The following is a 23,106-nucleotide window of genomic DNA, read 5'->3' as shown; positions in this document are numbered from 1 at the left end:
TGAGCACCTTCAAATACCACCGGATTGAGCCAGGATCGAACCTGCCATGTTGGGGTCAGAAGGCCAGTACCTCAACCGTCTGAGCCACTCAGCCCGGCATTTCCATTTTAAAAAATGTGAAATTTCTATTATTCATTAAGCAAAAAGTAATAGAATTACATAATTCAATACTTTTACTGCTTGATTTTGCACAGTGTCATAGTGTTGTGTGACTTTCCCTGTTCACTGAATTTCTGAAAAATAGTATTTAAAACATATCAGGCACTTATATAAATGGTCCGTTATTGGACATTATAAATTTTCCAGCTAACTCATTCTTGGTTGCCAGCGTTTCGCCCTCGTGTGCTAGGGTGGGCTCATCAGTTGGTACCTAGCACACCTACCAATACGCTGGCCAGTGCATACCGTGGAGGCCACTGCGTAGGCTAACTGAAGCCACCGGCAGTGCCAGTGCACTAAAAGACTGTCTCATTACCAAAAATTGATGCCTGCTTGGCCATCATATGATATAGATGTTGATTCCCACAGGGAATCTGAAATATTTGTCCTGAATGAGTAAATATATAATACCAATATAAATGGTCCGTTATTGGACATTATAAATTTTCCAGCTAACTCATTCTTGGTTGCCAGCGTTTCGCCCTCGTGTGCTAGGGTGGGCTCATCAGTTGGTACCTAGCACACCTACCAATACGCTGGCCAGTGCATACCGTGGAGGCCACTGCGTAGGCTAACTGAAGCCACCGGCAGTGCCAGTGCACTAAAAGACTTTGTCTCATTACCAAAAATTGATGCCTGCTTGGCCATCAGATGATATAGATGTTGATTCCCACAGGGAATCTGAAATATTTGTCCTGAATGAGTAAATTTATAATACCAATATAAATGGTCCGTTATTGGACATTATAAATTTTCCAGCTAACTCATTCTTGGTTGCCGGCATTTCGCCCTCGTGTGCTAGGGTGGGCTCATCAGTTGGTACCTAGCACACCTACCAATACGCTGGCCAGTGCATACCGTGGAGGCCACTGCGTAGGCTAACTGAAGCCACCGGCAGTGCCAGTGCACTAAAAGACTGTCTCATTACCAAAAATTGATGCCTGCTTGGCCATCAGATGATATAGATGTTGATTCCCACAGGGAATCTGAAATATTTGTCCTGAATGAGTAAATATATAATACCAATATAAATGGTCCGTTATTGGACATTATAAATTTTCCAGCTAACTCATTCTTGGTTGCCAGCGTTTCGCCCTCGTGTGCTAGGGTGGGCTCATCAGTTGGTACCTAGCACACCTACCAATACGCTGGCCAGTGCATACCGTGGAGGCCACTGCGTAGGCTAACTGAAGCCACCGGCAGTGCCAGTGCACTAAAAGACTGTCTCATTACCAAAAATTGATGCCTGCTTGGCCATCAGAGGCCACGGTATGCACTGGCCAGCGTATTGGTAGGTGTGCTAGGTACCAACTGATGAGCCCACCCTAGCACACGAGGGCGAAACGCTGGCAACCAAGAATGAGTTAGCTGGAAAATTTATAATGTCCAATAACGGACCATTTATATTGGTATTATAAATTTACTCATTCAGGACAAATATTTCAGATTCCCTGTGGGAATCAACATCTATATCAACATATCAGGCATCCGATGATAATAGCTAGCCTCTAAATGGCGAGATTGTTTCTACTGTAGCAAGCCTAAAAATTAAAACAAGAAGCTAAATTCCAAACGGATCCAAGATTTTAATTTTAAGACACCAATAAGTTTTAACTATAACTACGACTCAAGTTTTAACATAAAAGTCAAATTACAATTGTTTTTAATAAACTAGAACTTTGAGAAAACAATTTTAGCCAAATTTTCAACATTTGAAGACACTGTGTTTTGGATGTCAATATCTTTAGAAGTAACGGTTATACCAATTTTAGTATAGTCATTCATATTGTTAAACTATTGATGTGTTTATAAATTTCTATGTTTATATATTTTATTACTTTATTGTTAGAATTATAATTAAGCACAAATTTGTCAAAACCAATCAAATACGACAGGTCCTAACCTTGAGATGATTATACAGGCTGAGGATGCTTGAAATTCAAGCGAAACATGTCCCTATAAAACAGTGTTGTAGCATTATGATCTAACAACATAAAAACCAATTATATTGAAAAGGTGGGAAATAAAAAATCACAATATTGTAAGCATATTATAGCAAATTCAATACGGGTCTAATCATGAGATTGGTTACATGTTACGTCCAGCCGCCCTTGATGACTGTAACCGGCGACATCTGAGACGAATTGTCAATAGTGACAGACGGACAACTGTGCAACAAATCACGGCTCAATTCAACGCAGGCCATGCTAGACACGTCTCCCAGTGGATAATCTGTAGGAACATGGGTTCTATGGGGTATGGGAGCCGGCGCCGCACACGGGTGCCACAGTCAACCCAACGTCATCAGGCACAACGACGCGCATTTGTTGCCAGTCACCAGGGATGGACACTGGAACAATGGCGTAACGTGATATGGTCGGACGAATCACGATTTCAACTGCACCATGCCGATGGGAGGCACCGTGTATGGTGCAGACCACATGAAGCGATGGATCCCGCCTGCTTCGAAGGTGTGGTCCAGGGCGCTGGTGTCTCTGTTATGGTCTAGGGTGCATTTTCCTGGTATGGAATGGGCCCCCCTAGTTGTTCTGGAAGAGACTTTGAATGGTACGTGGTATGTTGAGCTGCTCGGAGACCATCTCCACCCATTTTTGGCTTTCCAGCGCCCAGATGGTTCTGCGGTGTTTCAAGATGATAACGCGCCGCCACATCGCTCCCACATCACCTGGGAATGGTTCCAGGAACATGCAGCAGAGGTCCAACGACTGCCATGGCCACCCAGGAGCCCCGATATGAACCCTATTGAGCATATCTGGGATGTCCTGGAACGCAGGCTCCGTGCCATGGATCCTGCACCCACGAGCAGACCAGCACTGGCAGTCGCTCTACAAACGATTTGGTGTCAGCTGCATCCTGAGGACTACCAGGGACTTGTCGACTCACTTCCACGGCGTCTCACTGCAGTTCGCAGGGCCAGAGGAGGCCCCACACGCTATTAGGTGACTATTCTATGACATTTGCTAAGTCAGTGTAGTTTGCTATTGCTTTCCTCAATGGGCCTAGAAATGCTATTGTAACATGACAAGCCTGATGAGCAACACCTTTCAAAATACTCTAAGGTACAAGCCGTGCTCAGAATGTCATTACCCAGTACCACCCATACCTCAAGAGCTTCCATATTGACACAGTCATGAATGAGACTAGGCATGGAAGACAGGAAGCCACATTTTACCTGTATCAGGAGACAGATGCAAAAAGTGCTGCATTTATCAAGAAATGGTAACAGGCTCAGATGTACTGTACACACATTAAAATTGTTTGAATATAAATGACAAATATTACTTTATTAACATTCTTTTTACAGTTTCTGTAGCTACAGAGCCAGTCCTGAGATGGGATTGAATTTGTAGTGTTTTATAAGCTGTGTACACTGCTCCTCTGAAAAGTAGATTCTTTACCTCTTACTAAAGTACCAAATGAAGTTTTTTTTACAAAAGCGTGTAGTTTGGTGGCCATCAGCCATTTGATATGGCAACATACAGATGGGTATGCAGTAGCGAGCTCTGTCACGCAGATGGCATACCAGCCAGGGTACAGATCAGATGAATGGAACTTGCACATTACAGATAAGTGTACCTTACGATACATTCTGAGACTTATGATCACTAGATTTAAAATCACATAAAACAGAAAGATTCTCTCCATTTATATGCTAATTCTTTGAGTACAAGAGTTTGTTCAGTCCCTAAAACTAATATTACATACAGGCATACATCTAGGGTTTGATTTCTTACAGCCTTGAGTTAAAGCAGTAGCTGCAGTATATATTTAAAATGAATGTTGTAAAATATGCTGAAGAATCCATCATGGTGAAGAGCACAAACACTTGACATAAATCAAAGGTCAAGGTGTGGGAACTTAAAAACCCAGAAAAGAAATCTGAATATCAGATGAAGATCAGAGACCAGCTCCCTAAAAGTTAGGTGGAAATAGGCAAAGAAGAGTGGTGCCAGTTCAAAAACACCTTGACTGATATAGCAGTTAAAACTGATGGCAAAACTAGCTGTAGAATAAGGGTGATAGAAACTCCATGGTGGAACAGTACTATCCAGGCAGCATGAAGCAAAGAAACAAAGTGAGAAAACAGAGAAACAGAAGACTGTAGTTAGAAATGATGAAAAAATGAAACAACTCTGTCAATTTTACTGAGATTTATAGCACATAGTGGCCCGCCAGGTGGCCATGATCGTAAGGCGCTGAAGTCTAAACGGCCTGACACTGTCAGAATGTTGGCCGGCACGGTAGGGGAGGTGCTGGTATACAATTTCTAATCACTAGATTGTGTACCAAAAGCCTGGATTAAATTCGAAACCCCTCCGCAGTGCTCATATGGAGTGAGGGCATATGACGCTGCTGATGGTGATTCGTCCATGGATGGGGATGTTAAGCCTTGGGCAGACCCCTTGGTGCTATTCGACAGGAGTAGGCTATGTGCTGGCACTGGGATCCACCCTCTCCCTAATGTCATTTATCACGTCATTCATTTCATCTCATTAACTCCTCTGATGAAGTTGACGTCAGGAAGGACATCCGGTCATAAAAACCCGCCACAACTGATTCATCTCACCTTATACCCGACCCCGTAGCAAAACGGTACAAGGGTTGAACAAACAACACATAGCACATAGTAGAGAGAGTTATCTTAACAGAAAAAGGGAGGACATGGACTGACTTTACACAGAAGCTATAAGAAGACAGTTATACCCATAAAAAATTATTACATCTAGTGCTAATGAATAAAAAACATTTCTGAGCCAATACAGGTTCTTGAGAAAGAAGACTGAAGCATCACTTGGAATGACAAAGAGATTTATGATGAAATGGGATATAATTTTGAAAAACTATACAATGGTAAAAAGTCAGAAAAACGTATCCCAGTAAAAGCAGGAGGAGAAACTACCATGGAAAAGGAGATACCTCTGACATGGACAGAAGTGGAAAATGCATTAAAGAGCATAAGGAAAACTAAGGCAATAGGTATAGAGGAGTTAAGGGCAGACAAGATTGAAGACCAGGGACTGAAGCGGTTGTTCAGGGTCATGAACACTATATGGAAACAAGAAAAAAAGGCATCATGGTCCAATTATTTAAGGAGAGGAGATAAAAATCCAGGAACTACAGGGGCATAAATCTTCTGTCACATGGAATCAAGATCATAGAGCAGACTATGAGAAATCACTGAACCTCACTTTAAGAAACAACTGTATAGCTTTAGAAAAACCAGAGCTATAACAGAGTCCATATTTGCAGCAAGTATGATAATCGAAAAGCACTGAGAAAAAGAAACAGTGTCATTTTATATTCCTTGACATTCAAAAAAGATTATAAGTGTCCAAAGACACTCATTATGGGAATGATGATGATTTCGTGAGGTTATTTCTAGCCTGGTACAGTCCTTGTAAGGCAGATCCTTCGTGGGTGGGCGGAATCTGCCAAGTGTAGAAAACTGCGAGTCATTGTAGTGGAGAATAGTGTTATGTGCAGTATGCGAGTTGCAGGGATGTTGGGAACAGTCACTAAGACAAGGGAATTAACCACTGAATGTTAAAATCTCTGACCCAGCTGGGAATCGAACCCACGGCTCTCTGAACTGAAGAGCACTACACTGACCATTTGGCCAAGGAGCCGGACATGATGATGATTGTTGTTTAAAGAGGCGTAACATCTGGGTCATCAGTCGTTATGGGAATGAGTTAAGAATAATTAAAGGAGGTTAAAATGCTGCATGAACACTGCCAGAGTTGCGTCCAAATAAGCAATGGATATTCAGAATGGTTCGTGACTAGACGAGGTGTACAACAAGGCAGTATATTTTTGCCACATTTATTCATTGTTGTAATGGATGAAATAATGAAGAGAGTTTAGCAACTCAACAACAGTTCTTAATTCAATGATCTGGCCTTTGCAGATGATGCAGTCATATGGAGTGAAATGAAGGTAATGGTACAACAGAGGCCAAATGGCTGGAATACAGTATTTAAGTGCTTTGGCCTTAAAATAAGTCAGTCTAAACATTGTTACCAGTCAGTTGACAGAACATTCATACCAACATCACTCTGGATTTAAAAAAAAAACTGGAAGAGATCAAACAATTCCAGTGCAGTGGTAGTGTGGTACATTTGCAGAAATCACCAACAGAGTGCATAAAGGAGCACAGTTTTATCGTCTAGTAATAAAGCTTCTCTGGGATAAAAAAGTCCCTTTAAGGTCAAAATTAATACTCTACAAGAGCTGCTTTGTGCTGGTCACCACCTACAACACAGAAACCTGTCACCAACAAAAAAATGTACCAGCAAACTTCAAGAAGTTATCATCAATAGTACATAAAATGAAGAGGAACAATATAAAAAAATGAGGAAATATGAAATTAAGAACAAGTGGAACAGTCACTCAAGGAGTTTTGTGTTAAAACTAGATTCAGATGGTTTTGTCACCTAAAGTGAATGGACCCACAGATAACAGCTAGAATGTGGTATGAGAAAGACTAAAAAGGCAAAAGACAAAAAGATTGACCAAGGTAGAGAAGGTTCAACCAGATAAAACAAGACCTAGAAGGTGAGGTTTGGAGTGACAACATCTTGAAGATAAAGGTGTCTACCCGGACAAGAGGAAATAGAGCGCGCTCATTCACTATACCTTGGCAACTGGAACTGGTTTATGATGATGATGATGATGATGCTGATGTTGCTGAAGAATATGGAAATTACAAAATCTTTCATTTCTAAGTAGCAGAGGTAAAAGTTTCATGCATGAATGAAGAAAAAGTTGGAAGATTCCACCATTTCTTGTTATTCAAATAAAACCTGGTGTTTCATTACATCACCAAATTTTTGTTCTCTACTGGTAACCAAGCTCAAAGTATTAAAACCAGTCTAAAATAGGATGAGTGCCAAATATGACTATGCTGTTGTTCCACATAAGGAGCATTTTGGACTCTTTGAATAAACTTAAAAAAAACAATATCATAATCATAAAATCATAATGCTGATCAAATTAATTACAAGCTCATTCATAACGCAACTGTTTCAAAGTAAATAAAGAGAGCAAAAACAGAATCTTACAACAAAACAGACATTATAAAAATGAAACTGCAGATACAAATTTACACCGAGAACAAGGAGCAGAAATACATGAAATCAAATGTCCTTACCTGCTGCCACTCGTTGGACTGAGCATCATATGCTTCAACTAGCTTGAGGTAATGCTGTCCATCATAGCCTCCAACAGCAAATAAACGATCTCCCAGCAGGCAGACCCCAATGGCATCTCTGCCAGTGCTCATGGATGCCACAATTGTCCACGTGTCTGTCTTGGGGTCATACCTACAAAGAAATAAATATCATTTAATACTGAGCAACAATGGAATACACTGAAATGAAATGAAGTATGGCTTTTAGTGCCGGGAGTGTCCGAGGACATGTTCAGTTTTCCAGGTGCAGGTCTTTCGATTTGACGCCCTTAGGCGACCTGCGCGTCATGGGGATGAAATGATGATGAAGACGACACATACACCCAGTCCCCATACCACAGAAATTAACCAATGATGGTTAAAATTCCCAACCCTGCCGGGAATTGAACCCAGGACCCCTGTGACCAAAGGCCAGCACGCTAACCATTTAGCCATGGAGCCAGAATACATTAACATACTGGCACAAGGAGACCGAGACAGAAAAGAAAAAAAAAAAAAGGGGGGGGTAATGTAAATAAAAGAAAGGGGTGAAACGGTAGACTAGCTTCCCTGTTGTGCAACCTGAGCAATGTGACACAGTCACGGCTAAATAGTCTACACATTAATTCAGCCAAACTCAGTATAAATTGGAATCAGTGTTGCCAACTGTACAGAGATTTGGCTCATTTCATTACAAAGTAGGGACATAGAAGGATTTCTGAATCTACTTCAAAATGTATGGATTTTGAGCCAAATACTGAGACAAAAAAACAACTTTTCACTGTAGAATTTTTTTTACTTTCTCTACTGTGTGTGTTTGGATAAGATGGTAGGCATGTCTCATCATGTGTAGAGATGTGCGTGAGGCGAGTCCCGTTGTTCTTTCCTGCCTGCAGTATTTTACGTCACGAAATCAAGCAGTCAATTCAGTTAGTTGTATTATTACATGGTGTACAGTATGTAATAAGCAGATCATTTGTTAAGAAGAAAGCCATACCTTTCGGTGTGGACTTCCCATATAATCCTGAATACCAACTGCACACCTGAATTTCTAATGACAAAATTTGGAAAAAAATAAATCATATGTTTACTTACAAATTTTTTTCATTTTTGGAAATGTGTTATAAAATTGCTAATTTAAAACATTTTACATATAATAAAAACACTGAAAACACCACAACGAGAAAGAAAACTAGTTGAATGTACAAATTAGCCAAGATTCAACGTCATTAGAACTATCCCCATAAGAACTTTTATCACTGTCACCTTCTCATACATAGTTGTCCTCACTACCATCCGTAGAATTTGAAATTCCATATTTCTTGAAACTTTTCCTCACCAAGTCGTTGAAGATGCGATCCCATGCAGTCTCTACCCACTGGATAAAAGTTGCACTTTGGATCGTTTCAGTCATCCAGTTGGTGTCAGTGCATGATCGCTGGCAGACGCCATCCACTCAGTGTAGAGCTGTTTCAATGCAGCTTTGAAAGGCCGGTTCACACAAATATACAATGGCCGTAGCATAGAGGTCAGCCCTCCTGAAATTATCGGCAGATCAGTTCTTCCTTTATTTGTCAATTCCTTTAAGGCATCTGTAGTATGTCCACGATAACTGTCGAACACAAGCAGGCTCTTGTTCTGCAATGAAGCTCCTGGGCGATGCTGCCAAATGCACCTCAATAAGCTCACTGTCCATCCAGCCAGATTCTTGGGTTCAAACAAAGATACTAGATGGCAAGTTTCCTTTAGGAAGTGTTTTTCTTTTCAGAACCACATAGGGAGGAAGTTTGATTCCATCAGCTAATGTGCATAACATTACCATGCAGCGTTGCTTTTCATTAACATCTGTCATGATAGTAACACTTTTAGAGCCCTTAATGTGAACCGTATTGTCTAATGGCATTTTGAAATAAATGGGCATCTGATTAGCATTCTCAATTTGAGAAAAGCGTGGTGATGAAAGACTGTCAACTTTTCATCAAGGGCAACAGGGTGACATTATGAAACAGATATACACAACTCGTTTCTTCAATAAAAGTTGCTTATTCACCCACGGCTTGCAGTAAAACCCTCCTTTGTAAGTTCCTTTGTGATCTTTAATGATTTTAGTTGACACATTTCAGTCAACACACCATAACCTACTCGTGGTTCACGTCTTTCAGTTACATACAGTAGTTATAAAGCCATTCTTCCTTTTCAGGAAACTATGCCCTCTGCCCTTGGAAAGCTCTATGATCACAGTTACTTTCTAATAACATTTCCTTCTTCTTCCTCCAATCACGATTATATGATTCATCAATATTATATTTTCTGCTGGTGGCACAATTTCTGATAGTTTCAGCTTCCATTACAACTTTAAGTTTCTTGAAAATCCACAACCTGTTTCCAGTCGTTTGACCGGGTCAGGAATGGAATGAATGAAGCCCCCTTCTAGCGATGAAGATAGGAAATGTGCCAGCTGCCGAAGCCTGTCGTACTCCTCTGGGGCAATGATTAATGACTGACAGATGAAATGTTAATGGAGTGTGTTGCTCGAATGAAAGATGACAGGGAAAACCGGATCTGGAGAAAAATCTGTACTGCCTCTGCTTTGTCAGCACAAATCTCACACGGAGTGACCGAGATTTGAACCACGGTATCCAGCGGAGAGAGGCTGGCCACTTCCGCCTGAGCCACGGAGTCTCAGCTTTTAAATTTCTTACTCACAGTAAATGATCACATATGTTGCTTGTTTTTTTTTTTTTTCAATTCATCACTTGTTACTACTGATGCTTCTTTATTCAGAACATAAACTGCTACACAATGTGGTTCTGGAAATGCGGTAGTGAGCAATGGAGCGAGATTTCAGCCATTACCAAGTCGCACGATACGAATCCGCTGTTGACGTGTTGATGCGTCTTTGGAACAATGTATTACGAGATCATGATAAGAAAGGTTTAAATGTGTCCTGCACCTGAATTTAAGGAGCAACATTTCTGTAAAAAAAAGGTGCGGGTGATACTGAGGATTATACGGTAGTTATGTAACTTTAAAGCTTTTCAGTTTCTCAAATACACTAATTATAACTCATACATGAAAAATTACACACTAACAAAGAACACAAGAACTTTAAACAAAGAATAGTGTGTATTTTTTGCAGGTATGTTATAGCATTATAATTAGTGTTTTCAACAGACTAAAAAGCCTGAAAGTAACATAAGCAGGTCATACAGTTTTCAGTCATATTTAACATTTTGAAAACATTTTTTTTAAATACTGGCAAGGTAGTGGTTGTTCTTTTCTTTTAATGATTTCAATGCCATAACGGGTAAGGGAATTTTAGAAAAGCAAGTAAGAAGAACCTTATGGGTGTTAATGTAAGTTTCTTTAATGTATGAAGGACTGAGTAGTTCAGATGGGAAAGCACTGGCCTTATGAGTCCAGCTTGGCAGGTTAGATCCTGGCTCAGTCCAGTGGTATTTAAAGGTGCTCAAATATGTCTGCCTCTTGTCGATAGATTTAATGGTACGTAAAAGAACTCCTGTGGGACACAATTCTGGCACCTTGACATCTCTGAAAACCAAGAAGGTAGTTAGTGGGATATATAAAACAATAACATTACTATTATTTTTCAAATATGTCAGCCTCTTGTCGATAGAGTTAATGGTACGTAAAAGAACTTCTGTGGGACACAATTCTGGCACCTTGACATCTCCGAAAAGGTAGGTAGTGGGATGTATAAAACAATAACATTATATATATATATATATATATATATATATATATATATATATATATATATATATATATATATATATATCGCTGGGGCCATCAAGAACCACGTTAAGTCTTGTTGCATTTGACACTGAACTTGGCCTTCTTTAGAGCCCAAATTTCCCTCATTCTTTGCGAGTGGGCCTGCTTACGCTCCACTGTCCAAGGGGCACCATGTCTTCTCTTCGGCTGCTCGTCTCGGTTTAGCCCGTTCGTCAATATTTTCTTGCGGAAGAGATCTCTGTTAAGGGTGTCTTCAGCTGAGATATGTAGCATTTGCAGGTCTTCTTTGGTATTTCTAAACCAGGGAATTGTGGTTTTGGGGTTTGAATAAAAAAAGTGAAAGATTTCTTTAGTTAACTTTCTTCCGTCCATTCTTTTCAGATGACCGTAAAATCGTGCCCGTCTTTTTCTGATCGTGTCGGTAATTTTCTCTATTTTGCTGTAGACTTCCTTGTTGGATCTCTTTTGATGGATTCCATTTCTGTACTTTGATCCCAAGATTCCTCTCACAATTTTGCGTTCTCTTTTCTCCAGTTCTTCAAGGAGTCCTTTGTTGGCATTTAGAGACAGGGTTTCGGCTGCATATAGAACTACTGGCTTCAGAACTGTTTCATAGTGACGTATCTTGGTGTTTTGGGAAAGGCATTTTTTGTTGTAGATTGTGCGGGATGTTTGGTAGGCTATTTCCAGTTTGCGTACTCGCTCCTGAAGTGCTTCTTTGTCCAGTCCATTTTTCATGATGATCTCACCCAGGTATTTGAATTTGTCTACTCGGGTGATGTCCCTGTATTTTGTATGGAGTTTTGGTGGAGCCTCTTTGATGTTAGTCATTACTTCAGTTTTCTCAAACGATATCTGCAAACCAGTTTGTTCGGCAATTTCCTTTAAAATTTCAACTTGAGCTCTAGCGGTTTCTATGTCATTTGAGAGAACAGCAATATCATCGGCAAATGCTAAGCAGTCTGTTGCGATCCCCTTGGATTTGGTTCCTATTCTCAATGGACTGTAGTTGGTTTCCTGTAATCTCACCCGCCAGGTTCTGATGATCTTTTCAAGAACACAGTTGAAGAGTATCGGGGATAGCCCATCACCTTGTCGGACTCCTGTTTTGATGTCAAAGAAATGCGAGAGACATCCATGGAACTTCACCTTGGATTTTGTATCGGTCAGGGTAGCTCTAATTAATGCCAGCAGTTTCAAATCAACTCCAAATTCATTTAAGATGTTTAGCAGGACTTCCCAGTCAATGGAGTCGTACGCTTTCTTAAAGTCCACAAAGACAGACACATACTGCTTGGACCTTAGTGTACAATATCTGATGATCGTTTTGAGATTTTGGATCTGTTCAGCTGTTGAGCGACCTTTTCTGAACCCTGCTTGGTATTCACCTATTTGATGTTCGACTTGTGCTTCCAAACGCTCCAGGATGGCAAGTGATAGAATTTTGTAAGTCACGGGTAGCAAAGATATTCCTCTGTAGTTGTTGATGTTCTTCATGCTGCCTTTTTTGTGTAATGGATGGATCAAAGCTATTTTCCAATCTTCGGGTAGGGTCTCCTTGTTCCAAATTTCTTCTATTTGCTTTTGCAAGATATCAAGTGATTCCTCTGGGGCATATTTCCATAGTTCTGCTACTACTGAGTCTTCCCCCGGCGCTTTGTTATTTTTGAGACGGGCAATGTGGCGCTTGATTTCATCTCTGTCGGGTGGTCTGGAATCTGGGTACCTGAGTAAGGGTTCCTTGGTCTCAATGGCGCTTTGAGGTTTAGAGCAATTAAGTAAATTCTTGAAGTAATCTGCCAGAATGCTGCAATTTTCTTCATTTGATGTCGCCAGTGTGCCGTCCTTTCGCTCAAAGCATAGAGATGGTGGTTTATAGCCAGTGAGTTTGCGTTTGAAGGCTCTGTAGTACTCTCTGCTTTCATTCTTCCTAAAGTTTTGTTCTATCTTTTCAATGAGAGATTTTCGTATTTACGTTTCTCAGTTCTGAACACCCTAGCTGCTTGGGCATGTTGGGTTTTGTAGGTTTCCCAATCATTTTCTGATTTCGTAGAGTAGTACTGTTTCCACGCATTGAGTCTTTCTTGGAGGACTGATTCGCAGGTACCATTCCACCAGGCATGCTTTTTGCCTCTCTTGATTTCTGCAACGTCTTTGGCGGCCTCAACAAGGAGACTTTTGGCGTTGTTAAAGTCAGTATCATTTGGTCTAGCCTTCTCCTGGAACTCCTCGACCCTTTGCCGAAGTTTATCATTGTCGAAGCGTGTGATCTGTTTGGTTATCTTCCTTGTGTTTGCAGGAATTGGTTTGAATTTGATAAGAGACATATAATGATCTGAGGCCACATTGATGCCTTTCTTTACCTTGACATTCATAATCTCAGGGTTGTTTCTCCTGGAGATTGCAACATGATCAATTTGGAACTCTCCAAGAGCTTGGACGGGAGAACGCCAAGTCATTTGCTTTCTGGGTAGATGGCGAAAGTGGGTCAACATGACCTGCAGGTTGTGATTTTCGCAAATGGACACCAGTCTTTTGCTGTTGGGATAACATTATTATTATTATTATTATTTTTTAATGTGTGATCAGTGGTTGAGAGGAAGTTGGATGTAAACCAGTGTGGTTTCAGACCACAGAGGGGCTGTCAGATCAGATGTTCAGTATGTGCCAGGTAACTGAAAAATGCTTTTCAGTAATGCGACAGTGGTTATGGACACTGACGAGTATAAGATCTCAGCTATATTGTCAGAGCCTGTTTACAGACTGAGCTCACGTGATCCTACCACTTGTGTGTCCAACACCACTGTGAAGCTCTTAAGGCAATCTTCAATTCCAAAAGAGGAAGCTAAACTTCTGTCCCCGGGGGACACTGTGCAATCTAGATTATATGGACTTCCTAAGATCCATAAAATAGATGTTCCCTTCAGACCTGTTGTTAGTGTGATAGGTTCTCCTGCGTATGCTCTGGCTAAATACCTAAGCAAATTGCTTCAGCCACAAACAGGACATACTGAATCATACATCAGGAACTCTCTGTATTTCATCAATAAGCTTTCAATCATAACCCTTCAACCTAATGCACTTTTGGTGAGTTTCGATGTGGAGTCCTTGTTCACTAAAGTGCCAACTGACTCGGTCATATCTCTCATTTCCTGTTCCCCGAGGACATTACTAAGCTATTTTACCACTGTATGACTCCCAGCTATTTCTTGTGGAGTGGGAATTTTTATGAACAGATGGACAGAGTGGCTATGGGAAGTCCACTTTCGCTCTTAGTGGCTAATTTTAATGGAGCATTTTGAGGAGGAGGCTATTGCTTCGGTGCCTGTCAAACCTATGATATAGTGGAGGTTTGTTGATGATACATTTGTGGTCTGGACAGAAGGTCCTGAGAAAATCTATTTCTAAACCACCTAAATCAGCGACATCCTTCAATTAATTCACTGTGGAGATGGAGTCAGACGGATGCCTTCCTTTCTTGGATGTTCCAGTAAGAAAGAAACCAGATGGCTCCTTGGGACATATCACCTATCGTAAGCCTACCCACACAAATCACTATCTTTATGCAGATTCTCACCACCATCCAGCACAAAAACAAGACATTCTCACGACAATCACCAAGAGGGCGATACGAATTTGTGAGCCGTCAAACATCCAGGTGGAGATAGACACACTCAAAGTCACGTTCAAGGGTAATGGTTACAGCGATTTGCAGATTCATAGAGCCCTGCATCCCAGAGAAACAACCAAGCAAAGCTCATAGAAGGAAGAAGTGAAGGAACTGCCTACCTGCCTTATATTCATAACACCATAGATCGAATTGTTAAGGTCCTCCGCAAACACAATATAAACACAGTGTTTGGCACCATCACATAAAACTGCTCACAGTCTGGGTAAAACAAAGGACAAATTGTTCCCACTTTTACATCCTAGGGTATACGAAATTCCCTGTACTTGCGGTAAGGTATACATTGGCCAAACATGCCGGTCCATTGGTACTTGTATTAAGGAATATGAACGTAATATTTGTCTCAACCAGCCAGACAAATCAGCAGAAGCTGAGCACGCTCTATCGTCGGGCCATGATGTCATGTTCTAAGATGCTCGAGCTCTTACTCAACAAGACACTATAGGTCAAGGATTATACAGGAAGCTGTGGAAATATGTAGAAATCCTAATAATTTCAACAGGGACACTGGCTATCAATTAAGTAATACCTGGTTGCCAGCCCCAGACAGTTCCCTTTCCTGTCCCTTTGTTATTTTGTTTTGGTGTTTTCCAAATTCGTACATTCCTCATCACCAGATGTTTCATTCCTGACTTGTGTCAATGTCATAACTTCATATGTGCGTACGCCTGTTATGTTATGTTATGTGACCCTCTCAGACTTATTCTGATGGTTCCGTCAGATTCTGCTTCGAACGCTAGTGCTGTACCGCGTCTGGTGACGAATGAATGTACCGTTTCCACTTCTATTGGGTCACGTCTAAATTCAAAGCTCATCGTTTTAGAAGCCTTTCTCAAGGACAGTCAAGATTTACTTCTGATAACGCAGAGCATAGTTCTGCAAAACGTAAAGAATTTCACCTTATTTTTTTGATACAGCATAAGTCCAAAAGCCTATATCATATCTGTAAGTAGGGCCGTGAAAGCATCAATGGCAACAGTTATGTTTATGTTTCATAGATCTAGAGAAAGCATATGACAGGGACCGAGGGAAAAGATGTTCGCCATGCTAGGACTATGGGACTAAGGGTACATTATTAAAATCAATCAGAGGCATTTATGTTGGCAATTGGGTTGCAGTGAGAGTTGATAGTAGAATGAGTTCTTGGTTCAGGGTGGGTTAGACAAGGCTGTAATCTTTCACCTTTGTTGTTAGTAGTTTACAAGGATCATCTGCTGAAAGGTATAAAGTGGCAGGGAAGGATTAAGTTAGGTGGAAATGTAGTAAGCAGTCTGGCCTATGCTGACAACTTGGTCTTAATGGCAGATTGTACAGAAAGCCTACAATCTAATAATTTGAACATGAAAATAGTTGCAATGAGTATGGTATGAAAATTAGCCTTTCGAAAACTGAATTGGTAAGAAATCCAAGGGAACTGAATGTCACATTGGTGATACAAAGCTGGAACAGGTAGATAAATTCAAGCATTTAGGATGTGTGTTCTCCCACGATGGTAATATAGCGAGATTGAATCAAGGTGCAGTAAAGCTAATGCAGTGAGCTCGCAGCTGCGATCAACAGTATTCTGTAAGAAGGAAGTCAGCTCCTGGATCTATCTATCTCTACATCGGTCTGTTATGAGATCAACTTTGCTTTACGGGAGTGAAATCTGGGTGACCCGGATATCTTATTGATAAGTTGGAAGTAACAGACATGAAAGTAGCAAGAATGATTGCTGGTACAAACATGTGGGAACAATGGTAGGAGGGTACCTAGAATTAGGAGATAAGGGATAAGTTGGGAATGAACTCTATGGATGAAGCTGTATGTATAAACCGGCTTTGATGGTGGGGTCATGTAAGGCAAATGGAGGAGAATAGGTTACATAGGAGAATAATGAACTCTGTTATGGAGGGTGTGGTGTCCGGAGTCCAAACACAATTATGAATAATGGGAATAAAAGGATAAATTTATAAATATATGAAAATCAAATCATACATGAGGTAAACCTAACATACAGGCAGTTCAAACGACAACTACAGAAAGGATGTGGAAGTGGCGTGGAAACCCTATTGAGATCCGTGGGAAAGTATAGTGTTGTGGGGAAAAGGAGGAAACCGATGATCACCCTTCAATCTTAGTTTAATGATTAACAAGAAGATGGTCACTTACCTAATTTTTATTAGTTTTTCCATTTTTTTAATTTTCACCTACTATGTTAATTACCTTTTGGTTCATTAACTTGTTTTGTATTTTTATCCTATCGGCAGAACTGACCACAAGTATAAAATTAGGAGGAATTTTAGCAGAAGCGATTGGGGTAAATTTTCATTCATTGGGAAGGACATGAAGAAGTGTAACAGTTTACCAGGGGTAGTGTTTGATCCTTTTCCAAAATCTGTACAGATATTCAATAAGAGAATAAACAGCAACAGAGAAAGTAAATGGAATGTTAGAGGGCATTCGACCAATGCAGGATATTGTAAATAAAAATGTGTGTGATTAAATTAATTCCATTCCCTGGCCTATGGAGTTTAGACAGCCCAAGTAGAGGACTGCCTGTAGGGGTGAAGTACAGTGGGGACTTCGAGGGCCCTGGGACCGCTACAGTAGCTGTGAAGGCCCTTCAGGAACTCTGAAAAGTGGTGGCAAAAGGGGCTCTGCTTAAGACGCTGCAGGTCGTTATGCTACTAAGGTTCCAAAATGGGTAAAAAAAAAATAAAAAATAAATGCAATGTTAATTTTAATCTTATACCAGTTGTATAGTATTGTTAGAAGTAATTTCACATACTGTATATGAGATGACTAGGTTTGTAAGTACAGGAGATATTATAAGTAGAATTTTTTTAAACAATATAAATTTATAAAGGATGAGGTGTGTGTTTAATAGAAAAAATTGTTAGCGTAAATTGTATAATATTGTATTCTAGGAAAATTTTCTTCTTCTCTTGTTAATTTAAAATTTAGTGCTTGACAATAATGTATTTTAGTGTGCCATTTGTCACCCAGGTAGACACCTCATTTGCAAGTAAAGAGATTTTGATTTGATTTGATTGATTTGATTTGGTATCGCCTCGATTTCATCACAGATGTCAGCTTTCAGGTCATGTAGTGTTTGTACGTAATGATCAGATGTTACTGTCACAGTTCTGTCCTCTTAAAAAAGTATGGACCTATAATTCCGAACTCAGCGACAGTGCACCAAACAGTAATAGGTTTGCTATGGAGAGGTCATTCACGGATCTGTCAAGTACAGGTTGTGGACCAGTATCGAAAATTTGGTTTATTAACGTAGTCCGACAGATGAAAGTGTGCTTCACCACTTGCCAGTAGACTGGTGTCATCTGCAACAGCTTCCAGGATAACCTCAGAACACGCTCTGTGGTTGGGTCAATCACGTTCACGGAGTTTCTGCCACCCACCATTTTGTATGGATGGAACTTCATCTTCGTGTGTAATTCTCTGAGTGTGATCTGAGAGTCCCATAACACTTGCATGCCTACGGACCGAACGTTGTTGAGATTGCGTAATGGTGTCTCACTGCTTGGATGTTCTCTGCTGTTCAGATGCTACAAGGTCTACCAGGCGGCTTCGTCTTAACACTCAAACCCATTCTTCTCGAACTGTTGACCCGTAATAGAATGGTTTTCCCATCTGGAACTTTTGCATGTCGACCTAGCCTAAAGTGTCTACAAAATAAACACTGTGTTGTGACAGACTCATCATGTTTGAAGTAAGTCTCAACCACGAATCCACGATGCTCTCCACACCACGCCATGCTAGCAACTGACTAGCCCTGATGAGGCGGAACACGTGCTCCATAAGGCCTCCCTCCTTGTCACATGCAGCAACACTAACACTTTTGTAACAGCTGTTGCCAATGCAGGTGTCATGTCTACCACTTCAATCTAGGCTATGTGACATAAATGCCAAACACTGCTCTTTCTAACTACACAATAACTCAGTGAATATACCGTATTTACGTGAATAATCCCCGCCACCGAATAATCCCTGCGCCCTAACTTTAGGCAGGCTTATTTTGAAAAAAAAAAAGAAATGCCAACTTTGACGCAAAAAACCGCATCCCAATTTCATGCTTTGCTTTGCTATGTTATTTACATTTAAAATTCAGGAGTCATTTCTGCCACACCTTGTACATTCACCCCATCAACACAGTAATTAAAACTGACAGGACTGTTCCTATTAGTGAAACTCACAACCTGACTTTTAACACCGTTTATCATCATACCATTGCCTGCTGTCCACCTCACAACATTGGCAAGGTCTTTCTGCAGTTGCTCACAGTCTTTAACTTATTTATTACTCTATACAGTATAACATCATCCACAAAAAGCCTTACCTTTGATTCCAGTTCTATACTCATATCATTTATATACATAAGAAAACATAAAATTCCAATAATATTCCCTTGAGGAATTCGCCTCTTAATGATTACAGGATCAGGTAATGCTTCACCTACTGTAATTCTCTATTTTCTAGAAATGTAGCCACCCAATCAACCACTTCTTTGTCTAGTTCAGTAGATCTCATTTTCCTCAGCAGTCTCCTATAATCTATCCTATCAAAAGCCTTGGATAGACCAATAGTGATACTGTCCATTTGACCTCAATCTACCGTATCTTGCTAGAATTCTACAAGTCGAGCTTCACCGGAATAACCTTTCCAAAACCCGACTTGCCTTCTATCAAACCAGTTAGTAATTTTGTAAACGTGTCTAATGTAATCAGAAAGAATGCTTTCGCAGAGCTTACATGCAATACATAAAGATAGCTGGCCTGTAATTATCCACTTTATGTTTAGCACCCTTTTCCTTGTAAATGTGACCACCGTATCATTTTTATAGCAACAATGGGATAGGAAAGGGCTAGGAGTGGGAAGAAAGTGACCATGGTCTTCATTAAGGTACAGCATTTGCCTGGTGTGAAAATGGGAAACCATGGAAAACCATCTTCAGGGCTGCCAACAATGGGGGTTTGAACCCACTATCTCCTGAATGCAAGCTCATAGCTATGCACCCCTAACCACATGGCCAACTCACTCAGTGCTACTATATTACCTCTCCATTCATTTGGTATAACTCCTTCACGCAAACAGTAATTAAATAAATATTTCAGACACAGCACTATATACAAACCGATTACTTTTATTAAAAGTTAAAAACTTCATTTTGTTCTGTATTGAACTGAGATTATACTGTTAAAATTTGAATGAAGGTTCCACCTATTCAATACTAAATACGGTTATTATCTTTAATTTTCTTGACAGGAAGAAAAAAGACTACAGCGTGAAGAGGGCTGTATGGGGTATCATTGTCACTCCTCTGTAATTTTCACATTGCCTCCTGTCTCCTTTCTTGAAAATTGGTATAATGACCCCTTTCGTCCACTCTTTTGGAACATTCCTTTCTCTCCATATCACTCTGAAGAGTCTATACAACCCCTGTAGACCAACTGCTATTTCTATGGTGACCTCGTCAAATCCAGCTGCCTTGCCTCGTTTCATTCTTTTAGTAGCCCACTCAATCTCTGCTATGGACACCTCATTTTCCTTATCTTCCATCCGCACTAAATCTGGTTCTTTGATTTCTCCTTGTAACAAGGTATCTTGCACGTTGTAAAGCAGTTAAAGTATTTTCTCCACCTCTGCAATATATCCTGCTTCCGTGTCATCACTTCCTTCTGTTGATTTTTAATGAAGTTAGCACCTTCACCTGGGTTTTTCTTTTTTTTTTTTACCCACTGGAATAAAATCTTTTCAAGCTATACACCTGGGGAATACGTAATGATTGATGAAATGCTTGAAGGTTTCCGAGGAAGATGTAAATTCCGTCAGTATATTAGTAACAAACCAGACAAATACGGAATTAAAATCTATGCCTAGGTTGATGCCAGAACCTTTCTTACTGTAAATGTGGAAATTTGTCCCGCTAAACAACCAGCTAGAAGCCCTTACGCTACAGACAATTCTGCTTCCGCTTTTGTGAAGAGACTAATTCAACCAACTGACAAGTCAGGAAGGAACATCACTATGGACAATTACTATACATCTGTTCCACTTGCCAATGACCTTTTTACTCACCATAGAATGACAATAGTTGGCACAGTACGAAAAAACAAACCTTAATTGTCACCAGACTTTTTGAATGTCAAGAACAGACTCGTTGGAAGTAGCATGTTTGGATTCTGCAAAGAACCTAACAGTATGCTACCAATTTTATATGTTCCCAAGAAAAATAATAATGTTCTTATGCTGTCCACTACACATAATGATGACACCATCGACCCAGCAACTGGAGTAGTCAACAAGCCATTTTACAACTTTCGGAAAGGAGGAGTTGATGTTGACAGGAAGAATAAAGACTACAGCATGAAGAGGGTAAACAATAGATGGCTTTTAGCAGTCTTCTGTGGTCTTTTGGATCTGGCTACTGTCAATGCCCAGATTATTTATTTCTCTATTACAAGAGATTAGATTCCATGAAGAAAATACATCGCACTTGCCCTGGAAATCATAAAGCCACATCTGTTGAGACATGCTTCAGTCGATGTTCTGTCAACTGGTCTCAGAAATTCCATCAAAAATATCCTTGGCCAAGAACTCCCTGCCAGAAACGTGACACCAGCAACACCAGGTAATTATTGCTAAAAGTTATCACTTCTCCATTTTTATAAAAATTTAATTGAACACTTCGTAAAACTTGTGTAGAATCATGACCAAAAAACTAGGGTATTTATATTTTTTCAGATGTTCCCGGGCAGAAACCAAGATGTGCCTACTACCCAGTCTGAAAAAAAGATTTACATCAGCTTGCTGTGATGCGTGCAGATGCTCAATATGCAAAAAGCACACTGGACTAACAAAAGTAGTATGCAATGAATGCTTTTTGCAAGAAGTTGAAGGAAATGAGTGAACAGGACAATGATAGAAAATAATGAGGTTTAAAAATCGTGATCAAATTTGTTTTGTACTGTAATATGTATTTGTAATTTTTGTTCCTTTTCATAATATTTAGTAATAAATAGTTTTGTAGATTTATATAAATATGAAGGGCTAACAAATAAACCAGTCTGATTAAACAAAATTATAATTAAATTCTAAACGAACGAAAACAATGTACGAGTCAAAATTGTAGTAGCAAATATTTAGTTAATGAACAACTGTGTATATATTCAAATATCTAAGTATATATATATACCAAATAACCAAAGACTAGTATAATTTATTCAAACTGACGAGAAAAGCCCTTATAAGAACTAAAATCATATACCAGGCTGATGTTAGGGAGCGTGTATACACGCTACCTCTCGCGTAAGTGAGTACAACGCTACCAATGGCGGGTTAAGTACAATAAACCAAAGAGAATTAAAGTGAAATGACATTGTGAGCCTACCAAAAATTTGCTGGAAGTGTTGATTACCAGTAAATGTTATTTCTGTCTCCTTTATTTTTCTCCTTAATTTTATCAAATGATTTTGAAACAGTCATTATCAGACTTCTGAAACTAGTACGAACACTGCACTAAAACATAAAATAATAGATATATGCTATGGAAATGACAAGACTTCATAAAAAGAAAAAATGAAAATTAATTTTAAAGTGTTACTTTTCTTATGCTGGGCAGTGTATTTACTCACCTTTCAACACAATCAAAACGTGCAGCAGATGGATTAGAAGCAGGAGCATCATGACCTCCTAGTGCATATAAATAGCCATTGACAACTCCTACACCTACACCCCCTCTTCGCTTTGCCATAGGTGCACATGGCATCCACTTGTTGGTATGCGGATCGTAGCATTCTACAGAACGTAGGCAAGAACCACCATCTCTGCCTCCAACAGCATATAACCTGTTTAAAAAATAAAAAAATGGTTAAAGAGTATGGCTGGCCAAACATCCACAAGTTGAAGAGAAAGAGAACACATCCTATTTATACAGATACTATATAGATTAGAGGTATACAAGGTAAACAATATCTGGTAGGTATATGCCATACGGAGGAAAGCTTGCTATTGCTGTAGATCCGCACAATAGTTCCCTTGCAATCGCAAGAGGAAGTGGCACGAGTCAGACAAGTATACTAGGCGTTCTCCACCATCGTAATTTCCACAGCATCATGTCTCTCTCCATCAAGAACAGCATGGAAATGATTTTGAGAATTGTAACTTTTGTACATGGGCAATAAGACAAGATACACCAGATTTATCATGTATCTTATTTGAATTCACAAGCGAAGTGATCTGATTGGCTAACTTCAGCAGCTGATAAAATGACAACGGTGCAAGATATTGAAGTATTTCTTTCAAATTATTTTTC

At 39.9% G+C, this 23,106-nt stretch overlaps 1 protein-coding gene across 2 annotated transcripts in view; it reads right to left on the bottom strand.

Annotated features, from left to right (window-relative positions):
- The window catches only part of LOC136867224 (kelch-like protein 5), a 213,783-nt gene that overhangs the window by 2,264 nt on the left and 188,413 nt on the right, over window positions 1–23,106 (bottom strand). For both annotated transcript variants that reach the window (XM_067144361.2, XM_067144362.2), the window contains exons 11-12: window positions 22,427–22,639; window positions 7,331–7,502 (exon numbers count right to left, since the gene is read on the bottom strand). In XM_067144361.2, the coding sequence (XP_067000462.1) occupies window positions 7,331–7,502; window positions 22,427–22,639 (385 nt within the window). The remainder of the gene's footprint in view (window positions 1–7,330; window positions 7,503–22,426; window positions 22,640–23,106) is intronic.

Source organism: Anabrus simplex, chromosome 3, assembly GCF_040414725.1.
Source record: "Anabrus simplex isolate iqAnaSimp1 chromosome 3, ASM4041472v1, whole genome shotgun sequence".
Lineage (NCBI taxonomy): Eukaryota > Metazoa > Arthropoda > Insecta > Orthoptera > Tettigoniidae > Anabrus > Anabrus simplex.
This window is presented reverse-complemented; position numbering and strand designations above follow the sequence as displayed.